The sequence below is a fragment of the Perca flavescens genome, chromosome 8 (assembly GCF_004354835.1).
Source record: "Perca flavescens isolate YP-PL-M2 chromosome 8, PFLA_1.0, whole genome shotgun sequence".
Lineage (NCBI taxonomy): Eukaryota > Metazoa > Chordata > Actinopteri > Perciformes > Percidae > Perca > Perca flavescens.
The window spans coordinates 27042839-27060623 of record NC_041338.1 but is presented as its reverse complement, the minus strand read 5'-3'; the positions used below and the strand labels follow the sequence as shown (position 1 = coordinate 27060623).

The window sequence follows — 17785 nt, the reverse complement described above, 5'->3', positions numbered from 1 at the left end:
CCAGTAGTGTATATTCAAAGCAGGATTTGTTGTAATTTTAGTATATTGTATAATATGTTGATATAATGATTAATATGTATTAATTATAATTTGTACATCATACATTATACTCACATAGTCATCTGTTATTGTAAAGATACAATAAATTGTGTAGGTTTAAAAAATATTTTCATTGTGAAACCTCTATGGCTTTATTTTATTTTCTGTGATAAAGACATTTTCAATTTATTGCATGTTTTTAATCACATTGCCATGACCAGATTAACTGCCTGGCCATCTGACATTGTGCTTTTGTAGTATATCCTCAAATACATTGTAAACCAAATAAGCACAAATTATTTGCCAAAATTGGCACACAGTGACCTTTTGAAGGCCCCAGGACAGCCTTGCACACTGCACATGCAAGCATTGAGGATAGCTCTCACTTTTCATCTCTTTAGATAGAAACAACGGACTAACGATACAATACCAGCAGGCTGTACTTTCCCTCAGGTTTTGTGTTCTTTTATGTCGAAGTCAAAATATATGGAATTTCCGTTCTTAGTCGGCGTCACGGTAATTACTTGACGAGCCAGATGTATAATATTGTGTAACTTTAGCACCGCTGCTCTTTAGCTCTTGTCCAATCAGCAGGGCCTATGTGATCACGTTGCAGGTGACGTCGTTCTTTCCGCAAAGGCTGTAGGGAACTTGTCTTGAAGCATCTATCAAAGAATTTCTAATATGCACCTATGTTCTTTTCTAAATAATAAAAAAAAATTTCTCGCGTCTAAAGTTGTACTGCATGTGGCTAATTCAAACCATAAATCTGTCATGTAAATCTGATAGGTCGCATTTAACTCTACTTGCTATAGAATTCATTGGTAATTTTGTAATTTAGTTTGCAGATAATTTCAACAGAAAGAAGGAGAAACAAAAGTAAATCCACATTCATATATTCAGCAATTTTATTTATCTTAACAAAACAATCTTAATTATAAAACAACCCATACAGATTCAGTCAACCATCAACAAGCTTTCCAGTAGGCCTACTCCAATAATAAAAATATCATACTCTGTTGCTACATACGCGTCATATTTACTGAAAAAAAAACTCTTCACAAGAGGATTTCCCTCTCTTGTCATTAAACAAATTCCACTCTCAAAAAAGACATTAATATTAAAAGGTTATGAGAAAAAGATACTATGTAATTAGGACTATAACCTTGTAGTACCGTGTGTGCATCCGCAGTTATTGTCATAGGTTATCCTGTAAACAAATCAGTATTGCAGAATCAAAGGCCACAAGGCGGCAGCATTGTGTTAATAGTGTACAATAACCGTGTGGTGTGGAAGATATAGCCTACTAGGTTTTATTAAATTGTAAGGAGCATGTTAGGAGCTTATGGTTGAAGTATAGTAGTTAGACCCCTTATGTTTCTTTCCAAACATGCCCTGGTAGACAGTCACAGCTCATGGTGTAAAGCCCTTTGGTCGGATCATCATTGTGACCGTTTTAAAAGACTGTCTGTCATTGGTGGGGTAATACTCATTAGATATGTTCTGCCAAGTCCCCCAGAAAATCCCATCCCGGACTCCCTTGTAACTCCCCACATAGTATCTGCCATTGAGGTTTGCAGCTATGCAGGCATCAAACCACCAGCCGGAGCTGTAGTAGGCGCCACAGTTCCCGGATGGATAGCGGTCGTGGTCCCTATCCGGCGTGGTGAACGCCCTGTTGTTGTGATCATAACTTCTACTAAAGCGGAGAGCATCACCTGCAGTACCCGAGTAACCGCCTACCGTCAGTCTGTAGCGCATCCGTTCACTTGCCACTCTGAACTGTTCGTACTCTGCATACTCCATCACCCCGTTAAAGTCCTCCAGCTCCACCCGCAGCACCATATCCCTGTCCCGGGTCAGCAGGTGGATCATATTGTTGCCCAACCAAAACTCCCCTCCGTCCAGCTCCCCGAAACCTGACCGGTACTCAGCCCAGGTGCGGTTGAAGCTCACGCTGCCGTCCTGTCGGCGCTGCAGGAGCGTCCACCCTCCTCCATCCAGCTCCATGTCGCAGAAGACAGGGAAGCTTTTGCTGCGGAGGTCAGGGGTCACCAGGTACACTCCGCTTTTTGTCTCCCCCCTGAGTAGGTGGTTGGAGCAGTCGCTGGCTGTGTTAACTGCAGGTGAGAAAAAAATGAAAAGAAATGACATTCATATTACATGTACAATATAAACAGCTTTCTCTAAAAATCCTCCAAATGAAAACTTGCCCTCCTTAATTTTGGGAGTGAACTAACCAAAGTCCTGCCTTTGCTCATATATTGCATGTTAAAAAATATCATCTTGCAGCTGTGATGTAGCTGTGGAATGTGTTGGGTGAGGTCACAAGTCAAGTGAACAGGTCAGGGCAAAGCTACTTTTCCACCATAAAAGATTTAGTGTTTTTGAAGAACTTCAAAGTGGACCTCCTTAGTAGATAAGATAAGATCAAACTTTATTGTTTATTTTCTTGCATCTTCTGCTCCAACAGTCAACAGATAATATAAATAAAACCACAAACATAAAAAAAACATCTGTATGGATCTGTATGTTCACCCAACAAACATCTGACACAAATTTCCATCTCTCTCTCTCTCTCACACACACACACACACACACACACACACACACACACACACACACACACACACACACACACACACACACACACACAGATTGAAAGACATGTATTTGAGAGATAAAATAAGTACAGACTTTAAAATGTGAAACTATAAAATAATAACAGTCTTTTCCTAGCGATTGATTTGATAAATAAAACACAAATATACAGTATGATGTATAGTCTGTAAAGAAGACCTTCACCCGTGCATGATAAGGAGGCTGTTGGTATTTGTTTAATTCATATGGAGCATCTGAACTCAAGTGTTATCCTTAAGAATCCATTAGATTTATTTGATGCCAAATTATTTACTTACTATAAGCCCTGCTCCACTGAAGGATGTTTAAAAGCTGTTAAGCTACACATAGTTGTGGTTTTATCCTTAATTACGACACTCGCAGAGACACACACATTTTGCACACATGCAAATTCCTCCTTTAGCCATTATGTATGGTACAAAGATGATCTCAGACCACATCATTATATTATCATATGTTTATATGAGGATCACTAGTGCTTACTGTGTGGCCCTCTTACCTAAATCCTTTCAGCTGAGGTCATGCCAATTTGCCGAGTAAGATATACAATTATAAGTTCTCAAATACTAATGCACAACATTTTTCCCTGAGCCTAGTTATTGTGTTTTAATTTAAACAAAAGATACGTTTTTTTTATTAAATTGGTTGTAAATTTCAGAGAATTTCATTGTGCAGTTGAACATGCCTCCTTTCCTCTCTTAATTTTTAATTACCTCTTTGTGCAGTGACTATTAATACATTTCTTTGAGTTGACTGTTGAAACAAAGCAACCATTACACTATTATACACAGTGCTGCAAATCAATGCTGTGTGCTGCTAAACATGCTTATAATTACACAAAAGCTCTGTCAATAACAACCACAATCCCTGCGTAAAGTTACTTGTATGGTAGAGCGTGCATACAAAAACAAAACTTTAACGAGCACTACCATAGTGTTAAAAATAATATCTCTTGCCTTTAGATGTTATCAGTGTTGGTAGTTTGCTGTCAGGCCTGCTGCCTCCCTGGTTGTCCTCTGGGTGCTCTTTTGTACGCCTGTCCGGTGGTCTTCGATTTGGACTCAGGCTGTTCTTGAAGAAAGCAGCCACCTGGTTGATTTTCACACGCAGCTCTCGTGCACTGGGAGTGGAAGACTCAACAGCTGGGGGCTCGGGGCCAGAGGTGGCAGGGGTTGTTGACCTGAGGTCAGGGCTGTTTGTGGAGGTAGTTTGGGCACTGGGGGTAGGGACTGGAATCATCATTTTGTCTGCATCTGGAGTTTGTCTGGGTGCTGTTTCCTCCACATTGTGAAGTATAGCTTGTGAGCGGGAGTCAGTACCTTGATTTGGCTTTGTAGATCCTGGACTAGTGCTAGGGATCCCACGGATGTTTTTTTGGGGGCTTGTTGTCATTGGGATCGATGGTACTTGACTGGTGGTTTGTGGCCTCAGATCAGAGGTAATCCTGCTTTTTGGGCTCATCGTGAAGCCTTCGGAGAGTGTGTGAAGGCGAAGGAAGGGTCCAGTCTCCAGGCTGTTGGAGGTCTTTGGACCCAGAGTGATAGTTTGCATTGTGATGGGACTGAACTCTGTGTCCCCTGGGGAATGACTAACTTCAGCAATCTGTGTTCCAGGGCTTAATGCAGGTAGCATGTCGGTTTGAGAGTTTTGGATGTCTTCTGATTTAGTCCCACTGGTTTGAAGGGGATCTGAATCTTCTTTGGTCTTTGGACTTGGCTTTTGTTGCACTGCTGGTTTGGGTCTTTGAACAGGTGTTGCTCCTGGCCTGACTGTAGGCCTGACTGTAAGCCTGGTTGGTGGCCTGCGTATGGGTGGAGGCCTCGGTTTGGATGTTTTGTCGGATTCTTCTTCAGGAATTTCGTCAGGCGCATATTTGGGGTAAAGATCAGGTATTTGGTCAGGCTGAGGTGTTATAAGCCTTTGATTGGTTTGTGCTGTTTGGTCAGGTTTAGGCTTCACATGTGGTTTAGTCTTTTGGCCTATTGTGAGATCTGGATGTTTTTGGTTAGGTTTAGGCTTTTTGTTTATTTTAGGGATTTTCTGGCTGGGTTTAGGTTTTTGATCAGGGGGATTGATCAGGGGACGGCCAGGTGTAACCTCTTGTTCAGGTGTTGAGTCGTTGACAGAAAAAGGATTTTCATCAGCATAATCCATTAATTCTGTTATAGGCTTTTGGTTAGGTGTTGGCGTGGGGCTAGTTGTTTCACTTCTTTCAGTGCTGGGACTGAACTCTGTGTCCCCTGGGGAATGACTGACTTCAGCAATCTGTGTTCCAGGTCTTGATACAGGGGGCATGTCGGTTTGAGAGTTTTGGATGTCTTCTGATTTAGTCCCGCTGGTTTGAAAGGGATCTAAATCTGCTTTGGTCTTTGGACTTGGCTTTAGTTGCACTGCTGGTTTGGGTCTTTGAACAGGTGTTGCTCCTGGCCTGACTGTAAGCCTGACTGTAGGCCTGGTTGGTGGCCTGCGTATGGGTGGAGGCCTCGGTTTGGATGTTTTGTCGGATTCTTCTTCAGGTATTTCGTCAGGCGCATATTTGGGGTAAAGATCAGGTATTTGGTCAGGCTGAGGTGTTATAAGCCTTTGATTGGTTTGTGCTATTTGGTCAGGTTTAGGCTGCACATGTAGTTTAGTCTTTTGGCCTGTTGTGAGATCTGGATGTTTTTGGTTAGGTTTAGGTTTTTGGTTTATTTTAGGGATTTTCTGGCTGGGTTTAGGCTTTTGATCAGGGGGATTGATCAGGGGATGGCCTGGTGTAACCTCTTGTTCAGGTGTTGAGTCGTTGACAGAAAAAGGATTTTCATCAGCATATTCCATTAATTCTGTTATAGGCTTTTGGTTAGGTGTTGGCGTGAGGCTAGTTGTTTCACTTCTTTGAGGTTCAGGCTTTTGAACAGGTGGGAAATATTGGTTTATTGTAGACATTTGGTCAGGTTTAGTTTTTTGTGGTTGGTCAGGCTTGTCGGATTTGAGAGGATGAACTAGTTTTTTCTCAAGTTTTGAGTTTTGGGAAGTAATTGGGATTTCAACAGATTCAGGCTCTCGGCCAGTTTGAAGGTCTTTGTCAGAACCAGTTGTGCTTACAGTTTGAGGTTTTTGAGATGTTGGCTTTTGAATAGGTAACTGGCTTTGGTCAGCTGTATGTTCTTGGTCATGTTTAGGTATTTGATTTTTTTTCAGATTTTGATCAGTTGGTAAATGACTAGGTAGAGGTCTTTGGTCAGGTGTTGGAATTTGGACTTGTTTAGGGTCTTTGCTAGGTTTAGACTTTGGGTCGGTTGTTGGTTTTTGGTGAGAAGGCTTTTGCTTTTGGTCAAGTTTAGTTTTTTTGTCAGGCAAAGGAGCTCGGACAGGTTTACGATCATTCCTAGGATTTTTAAGCCTTTGGTCTGCTTCAGGCTTAATTGCAGGTTTATGCTTTTCACTGGGCTTTGGTTCTCGTCCTGGCAGAGGTTTCACACCAGTCTTACTGTTTGAGCTGATGTTCTTTTTAGCTGTCCAACGGCTGCGGTCTGCGACTTCTGGGGATGTAGTTGTGTATAAATTCTGACGGGGAGTTGTGGTGGTTGTAGTTGCTGCAGTTGAGCTAACTCGACCCTGGAAGTCTGCACTAGGTCTTGCACTGGTTGTAGAAGTGAACCTTGAAGTGGCACTGGTTATCTGTTGTCCAGGACCACCCAATGTGTTTATTGTGGCTGTTGTTGCTGGGCTACTTGTGGTCCTAAAATCTTCCTCTGCATCAGGGCTTGGGTGCTCAGAAATAACTGCTCCAAAGCCTGTGCTTTGGGTTGGTAGTCCGTCAGCAACTATTGTCATCCTTTGATTGACATCTGTTATTAAATGTAAAGTTGAGCTGGACAAAAGAGGATATGGAAGAGATGATGTAAAGGTTATAGCTTTGTTTGAGTCCATGGCATCCGGCCTTGGAGCTAAACTAATGATAGATTGAGTAGTTGGGCTGATTGAAACAAAGTCTGTCCTCTCAGTTGCCTTGCTGGATGCTAATTCTCCATCACTGTCTCTCTGCACACTCTGGACCATTTTTTCTCCTTCTGTTTTGATCTCCGTTCCCATCTCCCCGTCCTCCACCTCCCCCTCTTTTATAGTCTTCTCTTTTTCTACATGCCCGATACTTTCAGTCTGTTTTGGTTTCTCATTATTTCGCTCCACTTTTATTCCCTTTTCCATTTCCTTTTTCCTCTCCTCCCTGTGCTGCTCTCGCTCCTGATTTGTATGCTCATCATGGCCCTCAGACATCTTTATTCCATCACTGGCCCTGTCTTCTTCAGTTTGGGTGTTTTTCTCTGTCTCTGTTTCATCTTGCCACACGTGATGGTCACTTTCTTCTGTTTTCTCCTTATTTTTTACATTACTTGTAATCTTCCTCTCTTTTCCATTTTCCAACGTATCCTCTGGATCTCCCTTTGAATTCCCTTTTCCATTGTTGTCTTTATTTCTGTCTGTCTCTGTCTCCCTGTTATTTTTTTCAACAACCTTTTTTCTAACCATATCCACTATCTTCTCATTTCCACCAGCAGTTGGCACCTTGGCCTGCCCCAGTTTGTCCTTTCGTTTTGCCCCCTCTGTCTTAGTTTTTCCATCTTTTTCTGCCACTTTTAGGGTTTCTTCTCTCTGATTTTCTTTTACAACCACTTTATCGCTCTCTCTCTCTGCTTCCCATTTCTTTCTCCCTTTCTCTTCCAAAATCGTTCTCTTTTCTGAGTCAGTGTCACCATCTCCTTCCATAGTCTTTTCCGCTTTAACCCTGTCTGTTCCACACTCCTGGCTGAAATCTTTTGGTCTCTTAGGATTTCTCTCATTCAGCCAATTTCTCTCATCCTTATGTCTATCTGTACCCTCATTCAGCTTTTCATGCCCTCTTTCTCTTTGCCTTCCACACTCTCTCTCAGTTTGACTTACTTTACAATCTGCACACATCTTCCTCAGTTGGTCCACATTGTCCTTGAGCTTTTGCAAATCCTTGACAATCTTCTCCAGCTCCCTGAGTTGCTTTGGCAAATGGAGAGTCAGCGGCGGTAGACTGAATAGATATGGGCACGTGCTCTCATCCTGCCCCTGTCTGCACAGCCCCTCAGGTCTCAGAGTTGCAGCGCAGGGTCGAAATACATTATCCTCCAGGACGTCTCCTTCATCAGAGTCTGCTGAGGTCCAAGAGAGGCTTGAGAAGGCCAGCAGGGTCCCACATATGCACAGTGCTGTTAACCTCATTGCGTCCTGAGAGTAAAGAGTAAAAGGAGTAGAGAGAGAGTGTAAAAAAAGACCCACCTCAGTTTGAGACAGTGACAGTGAGAGGAGGAGGTAGGGTGGGAGGGAGAAAAGGAGGGAGGGGGAACTGATGGAGCTGTTCAGTGGAAAATGAGTCTTAAAAAGAAATGAGGAGGGAAAAGCTTTGAGGGGGAAACAGGTGAAAAAAACAATGTGAGTGAGAGGAAGATTGTGTGCATGTACTTCTCAGTAGATGGTCTCTGTGAGATACTGGATGATCAGCATAAAGCGTGAGGAAATGGTAAAATATTTCTACTTTATAACATAAGCAGAATTAGCCGTAACAGTTCTATATCAGTCACGAAAAATCACAACCTGTGAAAGCTTTACAACAGCATGTCTAATTGTAATCCTATTATTACATTCCATGTATCTTCACCAAAATCACATCACTTAATGAAGACCATTTGTAATGCCTTCTCACACCATGATGTACTGATATGTGCATCATAGCCTTGAATATGCATGTGTGTCACAGTTGCTTTGGCAGACGCTTCCCAAGCTTCCTGTTGGGTCTACAAACATGTGAGTGACAGATGTGACAGGTCAAAATATGCATTTGAAGCAAAATACTGGCTGCTGGGCCAGAGGCAAGAGTTTGTTACTCAGATTTGTAAGGACATATTTCATTTTACTGTAAGCTGCGTGGTTTAGTTGAGCTTTAGTTGAGTAATGAAAGTCAGGAATGTCAGATTTATCCAGGAAGGCCGCTTGATTCAAATACAATGCCAGAGGAGAGAAATATTTCATGTGCTATTGACTTTATTCAGACAGTACTAATCCTCAACAAGTGTCAAGAATTGGTGAGGCAATCTCTGGGTGGAGAGGCTAAGCTCGCTGTGAGCACTGTCCGTTCATCCAAGTTTTGGATTCTTTGCTAATTCATTGTGTCTACAAATAGTCCGAAAAAAGCAAGAGAGAAAACACAGTCACATGAACTAAATGAGGCGTCTGCTTCGCAGGGAGTTTAGATAATGAGGCTTTAGTTTCTCAGACCCGGGGTGTAAATGTCAGTCCCACCACAGGATATGAGATATGAGTGATAGCATGCACGGCCATCATTTGATGTTTCAGAAATTTGTCCATTTTTAATGCTTGTTAGTCCACTTAAATATTCTTATTTTTAGACTGCAATGAAACATGACCGTTGTGCATATCCCCCCCCTGTCTCTTTAATTGGCTGGTTGCTCTGACTGCACTAGGCTGCAGAGACTTCTCAGCTGTCCTTTGATAATGACAAAGGAAACCATTTGTTTATTCAGAGGACTGTGGGAAGCATCAGGTTAGAAATTAAAAACGAGTTAAGGTGAAAGAAAACTCGCGCTGGCCTGCAAGTTCATATGTCTGGAGAAACGGCACCTTGAACGAGCATAACAACCTAAAATGCTACAGTTTGAGAGGATGAGTCAAAGAAAAGGATTTGATCAATTCAGTTTTGTACTTGAAAAAGGGGCTGTAGTATGTTTCAATTAGAGGACTTGTAATCCGTGCATATAAATTGTATATCTATCCAAACATACTCTATGTGACTTTATATTGTAAGTCTACGCTATTGCAGCTATGAGCTCATTTGACATTTTACAACTGTTGGCGGGATAAAAGCCAGGAATAAGTGTCCTTTCACCTTTCACAATCACTTCAGTACTTCAACACTTACACTGGGAAATAGTGTGAGAGAAATGTTTACACTCTTGAGAGACTTCTGTCTGAACACTAGGCTGTATTGATTTATTATCATAGAGCCACATCTCATATATCTCAGACAGCCGCTGCTTAGCCACATCAAACTAACCTGATGCACGGGCTGCATGAAGAACAATAAGGATTAATGCAGTTGATTAAGGCTAAGGGGGTAAATTCATTAGATAGTAGCCAATCTAAATGAATTCTGTTCTGCGGAGCACTGCCAGGAACTCTATTATTCCCAATAATACACTCACTACTGGCTTTACCCATTTATGGACAGCAGTTTTTTTCTCCTCAGGGTGCCCTCTTGGGATAAAGTGTTTTGAATTCCCCTAGTGAGCTGGCTTGGCCCACTCTCTGTCCTGGATCGTGTAAACACTGTTTTTTTCCGTGCAGACTAGAACAAACATCTGACCATCAGTCCAGCTTTGCTGCCTGGGCTTCCTGGCAGACCACTTCATCTCCCTCCACTTTGGGCAGAGGAGCCAGTGTTGTCGGTCATGTCTGTTATGTGCATAAGTGTCCCATTTCTAACTGAACTGGAGTGAACCTAAAGGCTGTTGCACCAGCCTCTTGTAATACCACACTCAGTCTGCCTGCCTAAAGGTATAAACCTACCTTGACAATATTATTCTACTGACTCACTGTTTGCATGCCAAGAACAAATAAACATATATTAATTTAACAAAGCAGTTAAATGATGCAGCACCTGCCTTAATCCTGTGGATCTGTGTGTATCAGTTTAAAATTAAACAATCACTCTGGGTCTCTTTCTTACTCTCTGTCGCACGCACACACACTCACACATTCATATTCACATGAATTGTTCATTGCCAATATTTTAATTCTTCAGTAACTGATACATTCCTTTGTCATGCATGTGAGAATGTTTTTCATCTGTCAATCGACTGATAGAGATTCTTAAAAATGAGTGTCTCTCACATCTGGACTGGATTTCCTACAGCTAGCCAACACAAGATAACGTCAGGTCAAGTTGTTTCTAATCCAAAAGCCTGGACTTTATTAAAACATTGTTTGAAATGTATATTTAAGAATCTTGGTCCTGGAAAGCGGGCGTAACATGGGAACAAGTTATCTGCTGCTGTCACCTTCTGCCCAATGGGATTGGACTCTGAGGTGAAAGTGGACATATTTGAGACCCTGGCATGCACAAGGTATAAATGGATGACAGGCAATATTGTTTTAAATCTAAGTTTTACAGTTGCAAACTTTCTATAAAGACATTTGACATTATGGCATTCAGTTTAAGCTGTTTGGTTTTTCATTGAATCATATCCTGATGTTCATACTGAATGGACGTGTGCAGCGTGTTTGTCCCAGCTGTGGTTAATAGAAACCATGCATAATACACAAGTGGATGGACTAAATGCACAGAAATGTGTGACTGAGTGCATCGTTGTTGACCTTTTCTCTTCTCTGTACCAATATTTCCAGTAGGCTTTAGGCCAGAGGTCTCAAACTCGCGGCCCGCGGGACGATAGTTTGTGGCCCCCGCCTTAATATGAAAGTTTAATGTTAGTGCGGCCCGCGAGTGTGATGTGTATGGTACTTTACAGTGTTGTGTGCGGAGCTGAACGAACCTACCAATCACGGTGGGGTATATGGCTCTCGGGGGCGGGACATCGGCCGGGCTTGATGCAAGCAGAGAAACATTCCTCAGTGAGTGAAAGTTACAGCAGCGTTGCCATGGAGTGTTTTCTTCCGTGCCTGGCTGGCTGCCTCGTTTCTATTGGGCACATGCGGACATTTGTCCCAGCGCGCTGCGTTCACAACACTTCACTTCTTTTAAGTTGCTGCCCAGCGGGACATTATACGTATACATATATGTATATTAATGTATATAACCAGGGGTTAAATTGGGCCGGGGCTCTCCGGGCCTCGGCCCCGGCACATAAGCCTGCTCGTTTGTCCGAATGTGCCTTCTTGTAGTCTAAATATGTCACACAAAAATTGATGTAAGTGATGCTTTTGAAAACATGATATTTGAATGATGATGATACATGAATAAATGATTTTTTTTTTTAAATGGCATGTCTATTTTGTCTCGGCGAAGCTGAGATGAGAACAATCAGAACACGGCTACAACCCTCCCAGAACTGCAGATAATTCACCACCGCGGGTCAACTACATAACGCCAAAGTGTCTCCGTCGGTAGGATTAACAGATAAAATGCCTCTTCTCCTAAAGCTAAAAACCCCGTTCGCAGCGGTGGAAGCCCGGTGCTCGGAAGCTCCACCGGCCGCTACGAGTTCATGTCGCTGACCAAGCCGTGGAACCGGTCCTCGCTGTCGCATCTCCGCCAGCGGTAGGGCTCCGAGCCGGCCACGGCTCACCTCCGAGCATCGGAGAGCCCCACTCGGTGTGCGTGCGTGCGTGCGTGCGTGTGTGTGTGTGTGTGTGTGTGTGTGTGTGTAAGTAAAGAGAGAGAATGGGAGAAGAAGTTGGTGTGAGGTAGATCTGGTCACCACAGACCCAAATCTTCTCAGCTGTTGCTGCTGTCATGCTGCATGTCTGTCTCTTCATGTGGCACATTATGTTTGGCCCATTGTGGGTCACTTCTTATCATAACAAGGTAATACAATGTGTAATCAAGTGATGACTGATTAACAGTAATGTAAATGCTAAATGCCCTACTGCTGATACTACAACAATGCAGAGTATAGGTTCTTAACCTTGCAGTTTTGCACATATCATGTAAGACTCAATTTCTCCATTTCTTTGCACAAAACTCTCCAGAAACTGCCATTTAACGGTTTTTTTTTCAATTTTTTTTCCCAGGGGGATATACCCCCGAACCCCCCTAGAATAGGCTATATATATATAGTTATACATACACGTCAATGGCACTTAGAGAGTTAATATGAGGTCTCTCTCTGACAAAGTAAATCAAAGTGATGCATATACGCGGCGGGATAAAAGAATATAAATAATAAAAATAAAGAGATTTGAGAAGATTGGAATTTTTTTAACAAAGCTTTTCTTGTGGAAAACCTGATGCGGCCCAGCCTCACCCAGACTCTGCTTCCAGCGGCCCCCAGGTAAATTGAGTTTGAGACCCCTGCTTTAGGCTGTTAAAATTAATAACATTGGAATGACAACTTTCTTTCTTATCCAGAATAATGAAGGTGAGTGGTGAAGGAAGGTATTCAGATCCTTTACTTGACTAAAAGTCCTGCATTGAAAATGTTACTTAAGTACATTATAAATAAAATCTATTTATCAAAAAGTAAAAGTACTCAATGCAGGAAGTTGGCCCCTGTGAGTGTTATGGTGTTAAATAAAAATCATATTATTGGATTATTCATTCACATGACATATGAATTAAGAACAACATATTTTATGAATTCTGTTTGTATGTAAAATCGTAATATCCAAAGTCATTAAAATATAGCAAACTAAATGTAGTAGAGTAAAAAGTACAGTATTTCTGTCTGTATTGTAGTTAAGTATTATAAATTGGCATTAAAATGAAAATCTCTAAAGGATTATTCTGTTTGCACTACCTCCTGTTATGGGAACCAAAACTTACCTTTACTTTATTATCCTGCAAACTGTGTCGTCTTCTCTATGGCGACGGTTTAAGTGTCCGTGCTGAGTGTAACATTCACCCAATGAACAAAAGAAATAAACAAATCTCATTTAAAAGTAAGCCAATGTCAACGCTGATGAACACTGTGTACACTACCTTTTCAATCTTTCTGGCAGATTAAGACTTCTACTTTAGTGGCTGCAGGTACAGACGTAAGTAGCATATAAATGGATGTGGACTGAGAGAGAGCGTACCATTTGACTGAACAGTTAGGAGAAATTAAATTTTCATCATCTTTGCAGGATTTGTTTCTGTTTTCTGTCATAACAAAAATGTTTTTTTTAATATTAGTATGTTACGAAAGACACTTAGGCACTGTATTTAAATCTTCACAATCACATAAATCACATAATGTTGACATTAAATAAATAATAGTAGCCTACTTAGATCTTGGATGTAGTAAAAGTAGTGACTAACCACGTATTGTGCAATACAATTGAGTATGTTTTCAACTGGTATCTCAACACTTCTTTTTTTGCAGGAGCTGTAATAACACAGCTGTCAGGGTCAGTAGATGTGATTATTTTCACACAGAGAAAAAAAAAGCCTCTTAATGGATTTTCATCAATTTACTGCCACCTAGTGACATTTTAAAGAAATATCTCAGAATACAAAATAATTCTATACTTTTACAACTACTATACTGTAATAGACATCTATGAAGAATTTAATGTACACACGCTTTATATGCTTTGTTGTCACATGTTTATTTTAAAACCTATCATAAATATATGAATATGTTAAAACGTTTTTGTAATGTGCCAGCTGTCTTTAGTAAGAAATACCAATGTATGCATCCGCAAATTGGGTTTATAAAAATTGCTCTAGAACACAAACTTTAAAAAAAAAACTTTGCTGGTGCATTTGTTGTTAAATTATTAAACTTTATATTAATATTTAAAAATTGTATATCAGTATCTCAAAATGGACTCATGAAAACAAAATATGTTTGAGATTCTTCTTTATTGTTTATGGCAGTAAGCTACAATATAACCATTCATAACAGTGTAACTATCACACCATTATCACAAAAGTTAGGAAGTTTCTTCTCTGATCCATACTTTCCTATTAATTGTTGTTGTCATAAAATATGTTCAGTATGTACAGATTGTAAAGCTATCTTTAAGACTAAGGTCTAGTCAGGTATTAAAACAAGTCATAATAGGCTACTCTCTGTGATAAGCAAAGGCAACTGGACTTGCTCGAAATTCTTGAAGATGTCTCACCTCTCATCCAAACTGCTTCTTTAGTTCAAGTTATAATAAGTTTTATAAATACACTGGAAAAAAATAGAGTCTGATATGAATAACTTGACATATATTTTTTGGTCAAAATAATTTAGGAATTAAAAGAATTTTACAACATTTCCACGTCTTTCCTCCATATTTGATAACAGACTGATTGTCCAGTCCAGCAGAGAAAAACTGACAAATAATTTAGATCATGAACGCCCCTTTTTGTCAGCAGGCCTCCTCTGTCTATGGCAGGGGTCTCAAACTCAATTTACCTGGGGGCCGCTGGAGGCAGAGTCTGGGTGAGGCTGGGCCGCATCAGGTTTTCCACAAGAAAAGCTTTGTTAAAAAAATTCCAATCTTCTCAAATCTCTTTATTTTTATTATTTATATTCTTTTATCCCGCCGTGTACATGCATCACTTTGATTTACTTTGTCAGAGAGAGACATCATATTAACTCTCTAAGTGCCATTGACGTGTATGTATAACTATAAATATATAGCCTATTCCAGGGGGGTCCGGGGGTATACTAGCCTCGTGAGACCGTCCTGATCTCGCGAGCTCCAGTTTTCCACTCGCAGATAAGTCTGGCATCTTGAGGCCAAGGGGGTAAGCTTCGCTTCAGAACTCGAGCCATCATGGCGCCATTTTGTTGCTAACTGGCCATCACCTCCTGTTAGCATTCCGCTGACCGCCATTTTTTTTTTACGTCACTTGACTGCGAATAACTTTACATCTGAAGCGTTTAAAGACTCTATTTGTCCGTTGTTTAGTTCCAAAGAAACACGACAATGTATAAAAGGCTTCATTACCTTGTACCTCAAGTTATGGCTCCGTAGCAGACGTTTTTGTAAAAATAAGCTAACGATTGTGTCATAACCAAGTGACTTACTGTCTCATAGTAGAGGAATTACCGTATAGTACAGGAGAAGCTCGCAGGCAGTTTAGACTTACATGAGATGTTTAGGTTTAATTACTAATGTTAACTAGCATGTTAGTGATCAATAATTAGCCTGTGCCCATGTTATCTCCTTACATACACCTACAGTCTCCGTATCTGTAAGATTGGGAATGATTGAGATTTCTCTTGCCACAGCTACCAGAAGACTTACAACTTTCAGACACGTTGCTCACGTCACATTCTCTCAGTTGGAGGCTGCGCAGTAAAGCTGGCCATCACCGGAAAAGTGCTTCTAATAGCCTTCACTGGTCTCCGTCCAGAGCAACGGGGTCTATTGGTCCATTATATACTGTCTATGCTTGAGGCAGAGAAAATTTGGAGCCGTTAGCCAAACGACCGGGCCAATCAGCGTTGGTTTTGAGGTGGGTTAGGTGGTGATAGACAGATGGTATATCCAATCAGCTAACCAGTATTATCAGCCAGCGGTAGCCCTAATTCTGTTAGCCGTTCGCTAATGTTTTTTTTTCTCTTGGATCCTTCTTTTGGAATATGGTCCGGGAACCTGAAATGGTGCCTTTTATTCCTAAATTCTCGTTACACAAACGGCAAATATCCTTTACCGACATGTTGCTTGCATGCTGAGTTTACGAGCTATGCTTTGCCTGCAGCAGCAGGGGCGGGCTTGTGGTTGTATTTTCATAGGCTTCGTGGATCTGATTGGTTGATTTGGCCCGTCTATCACCAACATAGGTGATAGACAGATGGTTCATCCAATCAAATAACCAGTATTCCGCCCCTTCCCAAAAGTTCTCCAACGGAAAGTTCCCAGATGGATATGCTGAGCAAATGCGAAGCAATCGATCTGGCGGAGTCAGGTTAGGGGTATACCCCCCCGGGAAAAAAAATTGAAAAATAAACCGTTAAATGGCAGTTTCTGGAGAGTTTTGTGCAAAGAAATGGAGAAATTGAGTCTTACATGATATGTGCAAAACTGCAAGGTTAAGAGCCTATACTCTGCATTGTTGTAGTATCAGCAGTAGGGCATTTAGCATTTACATTACTGTTAATCAGTCATCACTTGATTACACATTGTATTACCTTGTTATGATAAGAAGTGACCCACAATGGGCCAAACATAATGTGCCACATGAAGAGACAGACATGCAGCATGACAGCAGCAACAGCTGAGAAGATTTGGGTCTGTGGTGACCAGATCTACCTCACACCAACTTCTTCTCCCATTCTCTCTCTTTACTTACACACACACACACGCACGCGCACGCACGCACACCGAGTGGGGCTCTACGATGCTCGGAGGTGAGCCGTGGCCGGCTCGGAGCCCTACCGCTGGCGGAGATGCGACAGCGAGGACCGGTTCCACGGCTTGGTCAGCGACATGAACTTGTAGCGGCCGGTGGAGCTTCCGAGCACCGGGCTTCCACCGCTGCGAACGGGGTTTTTAGCTTTAGGAGAAGAGGCATTTTATCTGTTAATCCTACCGACGGAGACACTTTGGCGTTATGTAGTTGACCCGCGGTGGTGAATTATCTGCAGTTCTGGGAGGGTTGTTGCCGTGTTCTGATTGTTCTCATCTCAGCTTCGCCGAGACAAAATAGACATGCCATTTAAAAAAAAAGCATTTATTCATGTATCATCATCATTCAAATATCATGTTTTCAAAAGCATCACTTACATCAATTTTTGTGTGACATATTTAGACTACAAGAAGGCACATCCGGACAAACGAGCAGGCTTGTGCCGGGGCCGAGGCCCGGAGAGCCCCGGCCCAATTTAACCCCTGGTTATATACATTAATATACATATATGTATACGTATAATGTCCCGCTGGGCAGCAACTTAAAAGAAGTGAAGTGTTGTGAACGCAGCGCGCTGGGACAAATGTCCGCATGTGCCCAATAGAAACGAGGCAGCCAGCCAGGCACGGAAGAAAACACTCCATGGCAACGCTGCTGTAACTTTCACTCACTGAGGAATGTTTCTCTGCTTGCATCAAGCCCGGCCGATGTCCCGCCCCCGAGAGCCACATACCCCACCGTGATTGGTAGGTTCGTTCAGCTCCGCACACAACACAGTAAAGTACCCTGTGTTACACATCACACTCGCGGGCCGCACTAACATTAAACTTTCATATAAAGGCGGGGGCCACAAACTATCGTCCCGCGGGCCGCAATTGGCTCGCGGGCCACGAGTTTGAAACCCCTGGTCTATGGTCTCTGGTTATACTCATGATGCAGTCTTGGCACAGTGAGCAGTACAGTACTGTTTCTTGTCCTGCAGGCTGTAAACAGTATAGGATATTTGACAGTAGGCCTACGTCAGCTGCTCTCCGTCCCGTGCGTCGGTACGTAGTCACTAAGCCCCGCCCCGGC

General features: G+C 42.0%; 1 protein-coding gene across 1 annotated transcript; it reads right to left on the bottom strand.

Moving 5' to 3' along the window:
• Window positions 1–929: 929 nt before the first annotated feature.
• On the bottom strand, window positions 930–7989 carry LOC114560871 (mucin-2-like). Its single transcript, XM_028586530.1, has 2 exons — window positions 3636–7989; window positions 930–2159 (listed from the first exon to the last, which is right to left on the bottom strand). Exons 1-2 carry the CDS (start codon window positions 7906–7908, stop codon window positions 1453–1455), a joined length of 4980 nt encoding a protein of 1659 aa, XP_028442331.1. The 5' UTR covers window positions 7909–7989; the 3' UTR covers window positions 930–1452.
• Window positions 7990–17785: the final 9796 nt, after the last annotated feature.

Bases quoted from the DNA above. Each gene is read 5' to 3' on its own strand.
- LOC114560871 (XM_028586530.1), bottom strand. From the start codon at position 7,908: ATGAGGTTAACAGCACTGTGCATATGTGGGACCCTGCTGGCCTTCTCA. The intron at 2,160-3,635 runs GCAAGAGATATT...TCTCACCTGCAG, and splicing joins AACACTGATAACATCTAAAG to TTAACACAGCCAGCGACTGC.